This window comes from Aquarana catesbeiana, linkage group LG01 (genome assembly GCF_042186555.1).
Source record: "Aquarana catesbeiana isolate 2022-GZ linkage group LG01, ASM4218655v1, whole genome shotgun sequence".
In the NCBI taxonomy this organism is placed as follows: domain Eukaryota; kingdom Metazoa; phylum Chordata; class Amphibia; order Anura; family Ranidae; genus Aquarana; species Aquarana catesbeiana.
In genome coordinates this window covers 243,394,461-243,408,446 of record NC_133324.1, presented here as the reverse complement: position 1 = coordinate 243,408,446, position 13,986 = coordinate 243,394,461, and the positions used below count along the sequence as shown (strand labels likewise).

Genomic DNA, 13,986 nt, shown 5'->3' with positions numbered 1-13,986 from the left:
CAACTTGGAGACTTCTATTTTATATTGTATTAGTGCTTCTCAAGGAAATGTATTTAGTTTATATTTTATATAGATAATTTTAGACCTGATTAATCAAACATTTTTCTTGCCGATCAAGTTGACAAGGAGTTGATCTAGTCACATATATAATTGGCATTTATCCACTGTAGTACCTAAATCACCAAATAATTTTGTTTGATTTTATAACAAATGGTAAGAAACTGACTTCGATCTAGATTTTTTTGACTTTTTCATATAGAGATATAGGTAGTCTTCCTTATTTGTCCCAATCATTGCTTCAGGACCCAAGCTCCACTTTTGGTCATGAGTGACAGAAAAACTCAGGGCTTCATCACTTCCTCCCAAAGCAAACAAAAGTATGCACCCTACTTCCTCTTCTGCACAAAACTTTATTGTACATGCATCAGGAGACTCTCCACTCGATCCTCTTTCTCATAAGTCTTGTCTCTTAGGTTCTGCTTTAAAGCTCCACTAACTCCCCCCTACATTTCTCTCTCCCATTCCCCTGACCTGTTATATTGGGTTAAATTCAAAACGTACTCACCTGTCCAGTGGACTTGTATTGCAGAGATCTGCTGTTCAGTTGTCTGTCCTGTGTCGTTATTTTGGTTCTCTTTAGCCAACTTCCTCTTCTGTGTTCAGGCAGCCCCCCTTCACCATTTTGTGAATGAGCTCTGCAGCCTCTTGGGATATGTGACAGGGGTTTCCCCAGCTGAGTAGGGCATGTTATTTTGGCCATAGCTAGAAAGGCAGTGGGACCACCAGGAAAGAAAAAAGTAAATGTAAAAGTGGCCAAAAAAAACTGCCCTTGTACACATGGAGAAAGGTTCCGCTTTAAAAACATATAGGAAGGAGTGGGTAGAGTGTGTTTGCTGGTGCCTGTACAATAAAGCTTTAACCTTTGCAAAAGAGGAAGTGGCATGCAACTTTGTTTTTAGGCACAGTTATACTCAACTATGTTTTGAACTGTTGACATCTGGAGCTCTTCAGAAACGTAGTATGGAACTCCTAATAAACTGTTCCATTGTCAAATACATAGCTTATTTTTTTTACTTTGCTGATATTGCATTTTCGCAAATTAACTTGCATATATCAAAGCCTGTGTCAATGAGCTTTTATGCGTGTCAGGATTGCTTTGTTCCTCAAGCAAGTCATTTGAAATGCAAAAGCAACTTGCAGCAAGCTGGTGCACCATAGAAGGAGGTTAACTGCAGGTCAAATGGAACTATTGGTGAACTCTTGAATGATCTCCGAAGTGTCCACAAGCCTAAAGCCTGACGGCACAGACCCTCAGGCCCCTTTCACATAGGCTCCTCCGTGAATCGTAATCCGCTTGCCCAGCAGGGGGATCTCTCCGCTGATCCCTGCTGAGCAGGCGGATGACAGACCCGTGTCTGCTGCGCTATGCAGAGTGGACACAGTCCTGGGGCAATCGGATGAAAATTTACCACCTGTCAGTTTTCCATCCGATCCGCCAGATGGACGTGGAATATGACCACCATCCAACTGCTTTTTGCGGACAGGATCAGATGGGTTTGGGTGTCGGCAGTAGGGGTGCAACTGATCAAAAAACTCACAGTTCGGATCGTGCCTCGGATCAGGAATCACGGATTGGATCATTTTCGGATCAACAAAAAAAAAATTAATTGAATTTACAAAAACCTGTGAAAATTCCACCACCATATAGTCCCCACTGTGATATCCACAATCTCCCCCCACTGTGATATCCACAATCTCCCCCCACTGTGATATCCACAATCTCCCCCCACTGTGATATCCACAATCTCCCCCCACTGTGATATCCACAATCTCCCCCCACTGTGATATCCACAATCTCCCCCCACTGTGATATCCACAATCTCCCCCCACTGTGATATCCACAATCTCCGTCCACTGTGATATCCACAATCTCTGTCCACACTGTAATGGACATCTCCCCCGCTGTAATGGACATCTCCCCCGCTGTAATGGACATCTCCCCCGCTGTAATGGACATCTCCCCCGCTGTAATGGACATCTCCCCCGCTGTAATGGACATCTCCCCCGCTGTAATGGACATCTCCCCCCGCTGTAATGGACATCTCCCCCGCTGTAATGGACATCTCCCCCCGCTGTAATGGACATCTCCCCCCGCTGTAATGGACATCTCCCCCCGCTGTAATGGACATCTCCCCCCGCTGTAATGGACATCTCCCCCCGCTGTAATGGACATCTCCCCCCGCTGTAATGGACATCTCCCCCCGCTGTAATGGACATCTCCCCCCGCTGTAATGGACATCTCCCCCCGCTGTAATGGACATCTCCCCTACTGTAATATCCACATCTCCCCTACGATTGGAGCTTGCTTGCAGTTGAGGCGGCTGGTGATGACTTCAGCGTTCCGCTCACCTAGGCCGCCGCCGGGTGTACCAAGATGGCCGCTGCTCCGGAGCTAGGCCGAAGCCGCGGCCTTTCCTAAGGCCGAGGTAGCGCGTGTGTGCCGATCCGAACAGGCTGAAACATTCGGATCACGGATCGGTGACGATCCGTTGCACCCCTAGTCGGCAGAGAGTCATCCGCTGACATCTGCTGCTCCGTAGAAGAGACTGGCGGGTCCGATCAGGTCCATCTGAAAAACTGAAAGTAGGACCTGATCTGATCGTCCAAGTGAAAGCTGCCTAACCTAAAATAAACTTTATATATACAGTGCATCTGGAAAGTATTTACAGCGCTTCACTTTTTCCACATTTTATATTATAGCCTTATTCCAAAAAATTCTACAAACAATACTCCATAATGACAACGTCAATGAACTTTGAAATCTTTGCGAATTTATAAAAAAAACAAAACACATGTACATAGGTATTCACAGCCTTTGCCATGACACTCAAAATTGAGCTCAGGTGCATCCTGTTTCCACTGATCAACCTTGGTTTTTCTACTACTTGATTGGAGTACACCTGTGGTAAATTCAGTAGATTTCGCCGTAGACGCTATTTCTGCAAATATCTCCTAAACCTTTTAGGTAAGGGAAATATTTCTTGCACCTACAGGTAAGCCTTAGAAGCAAAATCCATCAGGAGCTGCAGAGTATAAAAGAGAAGAAGCATAGCAATATAGTTACATTTAATGAAGCAACTTACATGGTTGATGGTTAAGAGTCACATCTAAGTATACAGGCATCCAGGGTAAAGCTGTCCATATAGACCGTCCTCCGCCGGCTCTCACTGCTGTCAGCCGGTAATCGTGACTGGGAAGACTACCCTGCAGTAGAGCGATCTTGAAGCACTCGTGGAGCACAGTGTGGAAGGGATGACATTGATGGCGGTGCAAAGGATGGTGTGGATAGCTTTACCCCAGATGCCTGTATACTTAGATGTGCCCTTTTTAATCATCAACCATGTGAGTTGCTAAATGTTGTACCTTCATTAAATGTAACCATATTGCTACACTTAGAGGCGCCTCTCTTCCCTTTTATACTCAGTTGTGACTTGACGCTACTTGTATATCAAGACATCGCTTGTATATCAAGTCAAAATTTATTTTAAAAATGTCTTGCAAAACGCTCTCAAGCCTAATTACTCTCAAACCAAGGTTTTACTGTATTGAGCAAAGGCTGTGAATACTTACTGTACATGTGATTTTGTTTCTTTTTTTTATTTTTATTAATTTTGCAAAGATTTTAAACTGTTTTCATGTTGTCATTGTGGGTTATTGTTTGTAGTATTTTAAAGGAAAATAATGAATTGAATCCTTTTTGGAATAAGGCTGTAACATAAAATGTGGAAAAAGTGAAGTGCTGTGAATACTTTCCGGATGCGCTGTATTGCAGTTATTTCTTCGTGTGTCATCTAAAGGGAAATATAAGTTCCATCAGCCACCATACTAGTGCTTGATGGGTTGTTTTTTTGATCAGCCATTTAGGCAGACAAATCATTTTATAGTGTTCAGCCTTATTTCTTCCAGACTGATCTGTCAGCTGTACTATGAATAAACCATCCAGTTTAACCACTTAAGGACCGAGCCTCTTTTTGAGATTTGTTGTTTACAAGTTAAAAATTTTTTTTTGCTAGAAAATTACTTAGAATCCCCAAACATTATACATTTTCTTTTCTAACACCCTAGAGAATAAAATGGTGGTCGTTGCAATACTTTCTGTCACACCGTATTTGCGCAGCGGTCTTACAATCGCACTTTTTGGCCCTTTTAAGAGCTATGGGAGGAAGTGATGTTTTGACGTCGCTTCCGCCTGCAATGGTATGGAGACGGGTGGGGGCCATCTTCCCCTTGCTTGTCTCCATACCCAGCATGTGAGAGGATCCGATCGCCTCCGCCGCTGCCAACGGCTCCGGTAAGAGGGGGGGCCCTCTCCCGTCGCCGATAAGTGATCTTGCGGTGAATCCGCCGCAGAGACCACTTTTATCTGAAAACGGACCGTCGGCCAAAGAAGAGGATACCGGGGTTAGGGCAGCTAGCGGCTGCCATAATGATATTCCTCTTCCAAGTTAGGACGGACGTATATCGGCATGCCGCGGTCCGTAAGTGGTTAAAGACCTCATTCCAAAATGTGTATTTATTTGAAAAGCCTTTGGAAAGAGAAAATGCTTCTGTCAAGTTTTTATTGCTGTCCACGATTCTATCAAGTTGACTTCATCTCCTGTATTATGAAAAGCAGGATAATAAATTAGGAGAATAAAAGGAAGACACAGTAAAAATTACCTGTTAGGTAATTATTTTACTGAAAAAAAAGTTGCAGCAGTCTTTGTCCCACTCTAAAGATTTCTCATCACTTCCTATTCTGAGAGGAAGTGAGGGGAAACCCCCCTTTCCCCCAGATGGGGCACAGACTACACATAAAAACCTGAGAGATTCTAAAATTAAAAAAAAAAAAAGTTTTGGCTTGTATTGGTATTTAATATAAAACTAAAATTATCATGGAATTGTTGGGTGCTTAAAACTAATATTATCATGGAATTGTTGGGTGCTTGTAAGGACTACTTTCTATATGGTTACAGATATGCACTGTACACACTGATTGTATAAGAGATTTTAGTTTTGTTGATTTTGATACCGTAATACAGAGCAATGAGCTTACAGCCCCTTTTTACACGGCCGGTTTGTTATGGTTTCTGGATTCTTTCTGCAGGAATGACCAGGTTATGTGATTGCTGACCACACAAAGCAATTAGCTGCAATTCTGGGACAGATGTCCGAGCATGGATGCTTGCCATTGGTTTAAATGGGCTGAGTGCCCCGATGCTAATCGCATAATCCGGTCATTCTTGCAGAAAGAATCCACAGATTCTTGCCGCAGGAATCCTGAAGCCACAATTAACATGGCCATGTGAAGGGGGCCTACCAGTGTGGTAAGGTTACCAGCTTACCAGTCCTTACCTGTTTTTTGTTTTGTTTTTGTTTTTTCAGGATAAGTGCATTTTCTGCAAGTACAAAAATACCTGTTTATTCTGTCATAAGTCTTCTGTTCTTGTACATTGCTGTACAATGAACTGAAATCTTAAACAATGTTCAACTTTACTTGCTATCTTCTGTGAACTCCAAAACACCACCTCCCTATGTAATGAGAATGAAGAGAGGTTGGTTTTCGTAGTCCAAATCAAGTCCAAGCCTAGGGTGAAAACAATGCTCCTAAATAGTTACAGTACAGTGAGTGACAGGACAAGAAGTGGGTTATTGTCAATCTCACTAGGTAAAAACAAGGCAGAATAGCCTGCTAGGAGGAAAAATTAAGCTACCCCATCAAAGGGATGATGAGCTGCTACACTCACACAGTTACACACACTGCATTCCTAAAATATTCAGACCCCCTTCACTTTTACAATTCTGTTATGTTGTAGCCTGATACTACAGTTGTTTAAATTTTTGCCCACATTAATTTATTATCAGTACCCCATAATTACAAAGTGAAAACAGAATTTAAGAAATGTTTGCAAATGTATGAAAAGGAAAAACTGAAATAACATATTGGCATAAGTATTTAGACCTTTTGCAGCAACAATTTTAGCTCAGGTGCCTCACATTTTTCTTGATTGTTGCTGAGGGGTTTCTACACCTTGATTGGAGTTCACCTGTGGTAAATTAGGTTAATTGATTGGACATGATTTGGAAATGCACACACCTATCCATAAAATGTCTCAGCTTACAATGCATACTGTATTAGAGCAAAAGCCATGAGGTCAAAGGAACTACCTGCAGAGCTGATTGCAAGGCACAGATCTGGGGAAGGCTACTAAAAATATATTCTGCTACACTGAAGGTTCCCAAGAGCACAGTGGGCTCCATAATTCTCAAATGGAAGAAGTATGGCACAATCAGGATTCTTCCAAGAGCTGGTTGCCTAGCCAAACAGCAATTGTGGGAGAAGGGCCTTACTAAGAGAGGTGAACCTGATGGTCACTCTAACTGAGCTCCAGAGATCCTGTGTGGAGAAGGGACAAAGTCCCAGAAGGACAACAATCACTGCAGCCCTCCACCTATCTTGGCTTTATGGCAGAGTGGCTAGACAGAAGCCTCTCCTCAGTGCAAAACAAATGAAAACCCACTTGGAGTTTGCAAAAAAGTGCCTTATGGACTCTGACAGTGAGGAGCAAGATTCTCTGGTCTCATGAAACCAAGATTGAACTGTTTAGCCTCAATTCTAAATGTAATGTCTGGAGGCAACGAGGCACCTCTCATCACCTGCCCAATACAATCCCAACAGTGAAGCATGGTGGTGGCAGCAATATGCTGTGGGGGTGTTTTTCAGCAGCAGGGACTGGGAGACTGGTCAGGGTTGAAGGGAAGTTGAATGGAGCAAAGTGCAGAGATTTTCTCAATTTAAACCTGTTCCACAGTGCTCAGGACCTCAGACTGCGCCGATGGTTCACCTACCAACATAACAATCCTAAGCATACATCCAAGATAACAGGAATGGCTTAGGGAGAACGCTGAATGTCCTAAAGTGGTCCAGCTAGAGCCCCAATTTGAACCCCATTGAACATCTCTGGAGAGACCTGAAAATGGCTGTCCACCGATGGTCCCCATTCAACCTGACTGAGTTTGAGAGAATTTGCAAAGAACGGCAGAAAATTCCCCCAATCCAGGTGTGCAAAGCTTGTCACGTCCTACCCAAAAAGACTTGCGGATGTAATTGCTACCAAGTACGGAGTAAAGGGTCTAAATACTTGTTTTACTAAAGTCAGATTTATTTTTTTTTTAATTAAAATAACAAACATGTTATACTTACCTGCTCTGTGCAGTGGTATGGCACAGAGTGGCCCAGATCCTCCTCTTCTGGGGTCCCCGGCAGCAATCTTGGCTCTTCCTTTTTAGGACAACCATAGCCAGCCACTTGCTATGGGGAGAAACGTAGTGTGCGTGCTTCCGACCGGTGTGTCTATGGAGCTGAGCTCCATAGACTTAAACAGTAGGACTTTGGCCCGCCCCCTACTTCCTCTTCACTGCATTCGATTGACAGCAGCAAGAGCTAATAGCTCCCGCTGCTTCTCGAATGATGTGTGAAGAGGAAGTAAGGGGAGAATAGATGCAGCCGTGCACAGCGCTGATCTCTTCTCCCCTCTCTTATTCTCACCGTAATGCAAACAATGCATTAAAGGGTAACTCCACTTTCAAGGGGGAAAAAAAAATAGCACATAAAGAAAAAATATAGCGTATACACTTGCGACACAAGTCATATTGTAATTGTTATTAAAAATTACCTTTCCTTTTCAATCTGCAGTCCATGTAATTTTCTGAGAATGCATTGCAATATGGCTACCTGGAGTTGTTCTGTACACAGAGTGTGTACTGACCAACCCCATAAACATTATTTCCTGCTTGTGTGATTGGCTCACCAATTTTCTCTGAAGTCAGCCTAAGATACAAGTCAGATTTCAGGCCTCCCTGCAACAAAACTGTAATTTTTGGTGAGACACTCCCAATAGGAACATGTCTAAAGGGATGCAGGCCCAGCAGATTTCCTCATTAGTGTCCTGCAGGTGCACACCTGATAGATAATTATGAAACCACTCCCACTCATCACTGAGACTCAGAGGAACATACAGGGATTACTTCAGAATAACAAAAGGTAGGAATTTGCAACAAAGGTTGTTATAATCCTTGTAATGTACATGGATCACCTAAAGGGGAATGTTTTTTTTTTTTTTCTCAACAAAAGTGGAGTTGCTCTTTAAGGTAAAAAATGTTTTTAGGTTTAGTAACACTTTTAAGTAAATGTGATATTTAAGTTTCTTCTTTTTAATAGGTTCAGAAATTTCTAAAATTCTGTCTTAACTTTGTCAATATGGGATACGGAGTGTAGATTAATAAGGGAAAAAATGAATTTAAACAACTGTAGTATCAGGCTGCAACATAACAAAATTGAAAAAGTTAAGGGGCTCTGATTACTTTATGAATGCACTGTATATGCATTTAGTTTAGATAAACTTTAAGACTTGAAACAATAAATTATTAGAGCTAGCTATGGATGGTGGCACTTTGTGTAGGAAATGCACTTTTTTCATTTGGAGTAATAAAAGTTATCTATGTAATGTTATGGGTTTAATGCAATGTAGTAATAGGTGTATTCAATTCAGGTAGAAAAAATGTATCAATTTGATTTTCTTCTAAATGTATTTTCCGTGTTAGCCTTCATCTGTGTAGAGCGAGGTCTAACTAATTAATAAGTACTAAATTACCACAGTGTTTTTTTCAAACCTTTTGTATTACATTGAATATTTTCATGTAACTGAAACTTTGTGGATTGCAAACTGTCCTGCTGTGTTTCAGCTTGCGCTGCTAATCAATGCTCATCCCATTCCTTTCTCCCTTTCTACTTTTTGCTTCCTTTGCTATATCTGTGTGTCTTTTAATGGTAAGACTGAAGAAAGTCTATCCCCGTTACAACAAATAGTTTTATTTTTTTATTTCATATTTTTTTAGTACAGCATTGTTGTACGTATTTTGGCTGCATATGTCCCAAAGTGTCTTGCTTTTTGTTTTTGTAAAAGAAAAATTAAGCTGCAATTATTTTTTCAACCAAAAAGGAACTTTCCACATTTTTTTCCTACTTGTATATCATATATTTTCTCTATTCACATTTTCTAACATATGGTCTTTGTTATCTTGCATTTTTAAGCTTTCCCAGTAACACAGTAAGGTACTTGTTTTGTTACTGAATGTGTTTGAGTAATAAGAGAAGAATCTTTGACCCAGCAGAGTAGGTTTAGGCCAAGTTGAGCATGCTGGGAATTAAATCCCAGCTGTCGATGGAGAGCCAAGGCATTATAGTAATGGTAATCAGGTGGTGTGCTCTCCAATCAAGTTGTTTTATCTAATACAACAAAAAGGTGCTTTGAACACCTGAATCCAATATGCATCCATCTTGATTTCCTCTTCTTCTGTCGTAAACCATTTATGCTTTCATGTACATTTCACATATTTTCAGCGGGGATAAATAAAACATCTGAGGCACAGAAGGGTCTAATGTTAACTCTGATTATTTGTGCTACAGCTTAAATTCTTCTTGACATCTTCTGCAAAGGATGAATAGACATAATCCAATAATCCTATTCTGACTAAATAAAAATGGAGTTTTATAATGCCCAAATTAAATTAACTGTTGCCTAAAAGCAACCTTGTCTGATACAGGGATTTAATATATAGTGTGTGTGTTCAGACTGTGGGCACCAAAGTTTAGATTCTCCACTTGCTACTCTAACTTTTTGTGTACATGTGCCAAGCCATCGGTATGTTGCTTCTTTTTACTTTAATATGGCATTGTGTTTCATGTATTGGAAATCAAGGTCTTGAATTTTTCACAAGTATTTAGGGATCACAGAGTTGGCACTATAATTTTAGCCAACTATGTGATTGATCACATCTTTGAAAATGAATCGTGTTGGTAGCATTTTGTTTTAATAGAACCGAAGTGTTTGCATGTAGTTAATAATACTTTAAAATTTTGAATGAAAATCTGGTATAATTAAAATGACCAGTTATTTATTTAAACTAAAAGTATTTTTATTTAGTTCTAAAAGGTACTTTCGGAATAAGTTTTTGCAGTACTACCTTTTTTCCTCTCAAGTTATCACATAGCTTTACTATACTGAGCAAGTGGAAAGTTGCCACAGACTGGAATTTTGTGGGTATAATTCTACTGGCAGGAGATACATTTCAGCATTAATACAGCTGAAAAGGACCAGCTGATCCTCCCATCATCATACCCAATGCTTTGCATGCTTATTGTGCAGTAAAGCTGTGCATGTTGTGTGTCTCTTGGTAATTTCCCTGAAAGATTTCCACTGTAATTGATGCTCTAAAAATGTATAAATCTGTTTTGATTTTTTTTTTTTTTAATGTAATTTCAAGGTATGTAAATGTGATTTACCTTTTATTTTCCACAGGATATGTATTTAGAAACATTTTATAAAGCTCCTTTTTAATATGAACTGTCATCCAGGAAGTGAGTGGAGGCAATGGCGTTAATCTGCTTAACGTTCTTTGCCCCCAGTGCCCTAATGCAAATAATTTAAGCCCTCCTGCTGTCTGTAACTCTGTTATGAGAGGATTCCTTAGAGACTTCAATGGGAATTCTTCTGTCTGGCACACAGATCAGGAAGACATTTTAGAAGTGTTTTGCATGGGGCCAAAAGGCACAGGACAGCGATGGGTACCACTGCTTCCCCTCCACCCAAAATGCCTGGCTGCAGATCTCAGAATTCACTTTCAACTTTAGTTTTATTTGGAGTATTACTTGCAGTCCTAATGGGACCATTTAGAGTTTACTACAAGCAAACCCTAATATGTTCTCTAGTTACTTCTTTCTTGTTTGTTTTTTTTACTTTGCTTTACACAGAGAATCTGTTCTAAAGAAAGAGTTTGATGAAGAGAAGTCCTCTCTACAGAAGTCTTTCTCCAGTGCCAGTGCCTTGGTCACTGAAAAAGACAAAGAACTGGAAAGACTTCGGAAGGAAGTAAGTGCTGGTATTAAATAGTAATGTGTATTCTGCTGCCTACAATTAATTGTATGGAATCCAGATGGATGGACGGGTCTTAACCTATAACAAGGGATCAGCTAAATCATATTACAGAAGGTTAGATACAAGTATACAGAGATCTTCCTGCAGTTTGTGATCTGTTTCTTCATTGACTGCCTTCCATGGTGTGCTATCCTCAGGTCTAGTCTGCGCTCAGCCTACAATGTAAACAAGGTACTAATTACACGGGCATGGGCCCGATGATGGCTGTCAAAGCACAAGGAAATACAAGGGAAAAATGTGTCGTTATATTTTCTATGTGACTTGAATGCCATGGATTTTCTAACAGCGCAGTTAGCTTCATTAGGTATGTCATTAGTATTCATAATTCCTATCAAATTTAATTATTAAAATTAAATATATGTGAACACTTACCTTGGAAAATTAAAGTCAACACATTTGTGTGTGTATATACAGTAGAATATATATTTTTTAAAATAAGAACTATAGGTATATAGATTTATTTGTTTTTATTTTTTTCAGTAAGTAATCACCTGTATTCTCAGCTGCATAAGGGACTTCCCAGTGAAGAGATGTGCAAGGGGGTGTGTCGGCACAAGCCTTGCACAGCTAGAAAACTGACCATGCTGGGATAGATATGCTCTCATGCCTAGCATGGCCAGTTTGAAATATGAAAGTGGGGGGACTGGCGGGATCATCAGGCATTTCACACAAAGGAAGAAATCTACAGAGAACAGGTTACTTTTTAACACAATAAGTACATGGTACAACAGACACATGTGGAATATGAAATGTTAGGGTAACATACACATTTATTCCAGGAAGGTAATATAAATGCTTTATTAACCACTTGCCGACCAGCCGCCGCAGTTTTACTGCAGCAGAATGGCACGGCTGGGCAAAACAACATTATGTAGCGTCGCTTCGCCCTGTGGCCACTAGGGGCCCGCTGCTCGCCCCCCGAGCCGATGCGAGTGCCTGGCAGTCTCGATGACCGCCGGGCTCCCACGATCGCTCGTGACACACCAAGAACCGGGATCTGTGTGTGTAAACACACAGATCACAGTTCTCTGAGGGGAGAAGAGACTGATCATCTGTTCTTACAAAGTATGAACAGTGATCTGTCATCTCCCCTAGTCAGTTCCATCCCCCTTTCAGTTAGAACACAGAGAGGGAACACAATTAACCCCTTGCATTTTTATAGCACTAATCGCTGTATAAATGCCAGTGGTCCCAAAAATGTGTCAAGTGTCCGCCATAATATCGCAGTCCCGAAAAAAATCGCAGATCGCCGCCATTACTAGTACAAAAAAAATAATAAAAATGCTATAAATCTAACCCCTATTTTGTAGACGCTATAACTTTTGCGCAAACCAATCAATATACGCTTATTGCGGGTTTTTTTGTGTTTTTTTTTTTTTTTATTACCAAAAATATGTAGAAGAATACATATCAGGCCTAAACTGAGAGAAAAATTAGCTTTTTTAAAAAAAATAAAAAATGTTGATTTTTATAGCAAAAAGTACAAAATATTGTGTGTTGTGGGTTTTTTTTTTCAAAATTGTCGCTATTTTTTTGTTTATAGCGCAAAAAATAAAAACTGCAGAGATGATCAAATACCACCAAAAGAAAGCTCTATTTGTGGGGAAAAAAAGGACATCAATTCTGTTTGGGTGCAGTGCCGCACGACTGCGCACTTGTCAGTTATAGCGACTCAGTGCCGAATTGCAAAAAATGGCCTGGTTATTCAACAGTCAAATCTTCTGGGGCTGAAGCGGTTAAAGTATATGTAAACTCTCTCCTTGTAAAACAACCCATTCAGTTTAAAAATAGAAATGGAAGGCAAAACATTTCTGTATAGATATAAAAAAATTATGAACAATCCCTACCCCCCCTTTTTTTTTAAATAAGTGATAATGTACCCTCTGTTCTCAGCTGCATAAGAGCTGGGGGAGGGGAAACAGCAGGACACTAGTCTTCCCAGTGTAAGGCTTAAGGGGTGTCAGAACAAGTCTGATCATTGAAGGAGAGCACAGCTAGAGAACTGACCACGATGTGACCACGAAGTGTCTCCTGCCTAGTGTGGTAAGTTTTTAATAGGAAAGCAGAGAGACTGGATTTCACACAAACTAAGCAATACAAAAAGCGGAGGATGCTTTTTTTTTATACAAGTACATGGTACAGCAGGCACGTATCAGGAGTATGAAATGTTGGCTTTACATATACTTTCAGGTGACCTTAAAGCTAAATGGACATATAAAATGACTAAAAGCATGCTGTTTGTATTAAAGCAAACACGAGCATGCTACCTGCACTCACCCCTGTTACTATAGTATTTCTCCACACTTGGGGGCTCCTGGAACTTTGCCTTTAAAGGAAATCTTTGGTCGCAGCATACACTTTCATTTTATAAAATCAACATTGTAAAAGCAATACAAACAATAGTTATATTTTAATTGTTCAGTACAGGTTGCAGGCTGACTCAGGATTATAGACCGATACTCGGGTAGTCGGAAACTGGCAAGCTTTGTGGCCACAATTTTCCTACCCCACTCGTGGGGTAATGGTGGCGCTAGTCCCCCTTTTTGGAGGTTTGGGCTGCTACCTTACCTGTATGACGGAGCTGTTTCAGCATAGACACTACTCAGGTGGGGAAGGAGTGCCTGGTGTTCGAAATAATGCGACGCTTGATGAAAGGATACAATCGATTTTTTGAAAGTCTAAAAATGTACAGATCAAGCCAACGTGTTTTGGGGGAATTGCCTCCCCCCTTCTTTAAGGCTGTTGGAATCTGCTTATGGATGGGAGTGGGCTCCAAAGCACTTGCAACTATAACTTTGTCAGTGTGCCAGTACCCCTAGAGGACATGTTTAAAAGATTCTGTTCAAACCTACTCATGGTACAAAACCCAGTGGGACTCCTCTCCCATCCAGCTGTCTGCAAATGCCTATGGGTCAATCCAGATGGTTCAGAGTGATCAACTTCCAAAAAT

The 13,986-nt window shown here is 40.7% G+C and overlaps 1 protein-coding gene across 8 annotated transcripts in view; it reads left to right on the top strand.

Annotated features, from left to right (window-relative positions):
• CLIP1 (CAP-Gly domain containing linker protein 1) overlaps positions 1–13,986 on the top strand; it is a 225,624-nt gene that overhangs the window by 188,739 nt on the left and 22,899 nt on the right. For 4 of the 8 annotated variants that reach the window (XM_073626982.1, XM_073626975.1, XM_073626958.1 and 1 more), the window contains 2 exons: positions 9,134–9,154; positions 10,853–10,970. In XM_073626982.1, coding sequence (XP_073483083.1) covers positions 9,134–9,154; positions 10,853–10,970 — 139 coding nt within the window. Of the gene's footprint in view, positions 1–8,874; positions 9,068–9,133; positions 9,155–10,852; positions 10,971–13,986 lie in introns of those variants that run through there. The other 4 variants (XM_073626999.1, XM_073626966.1, XM_073626948.1 and 1 more) reach the window with 2 other exon arrangements.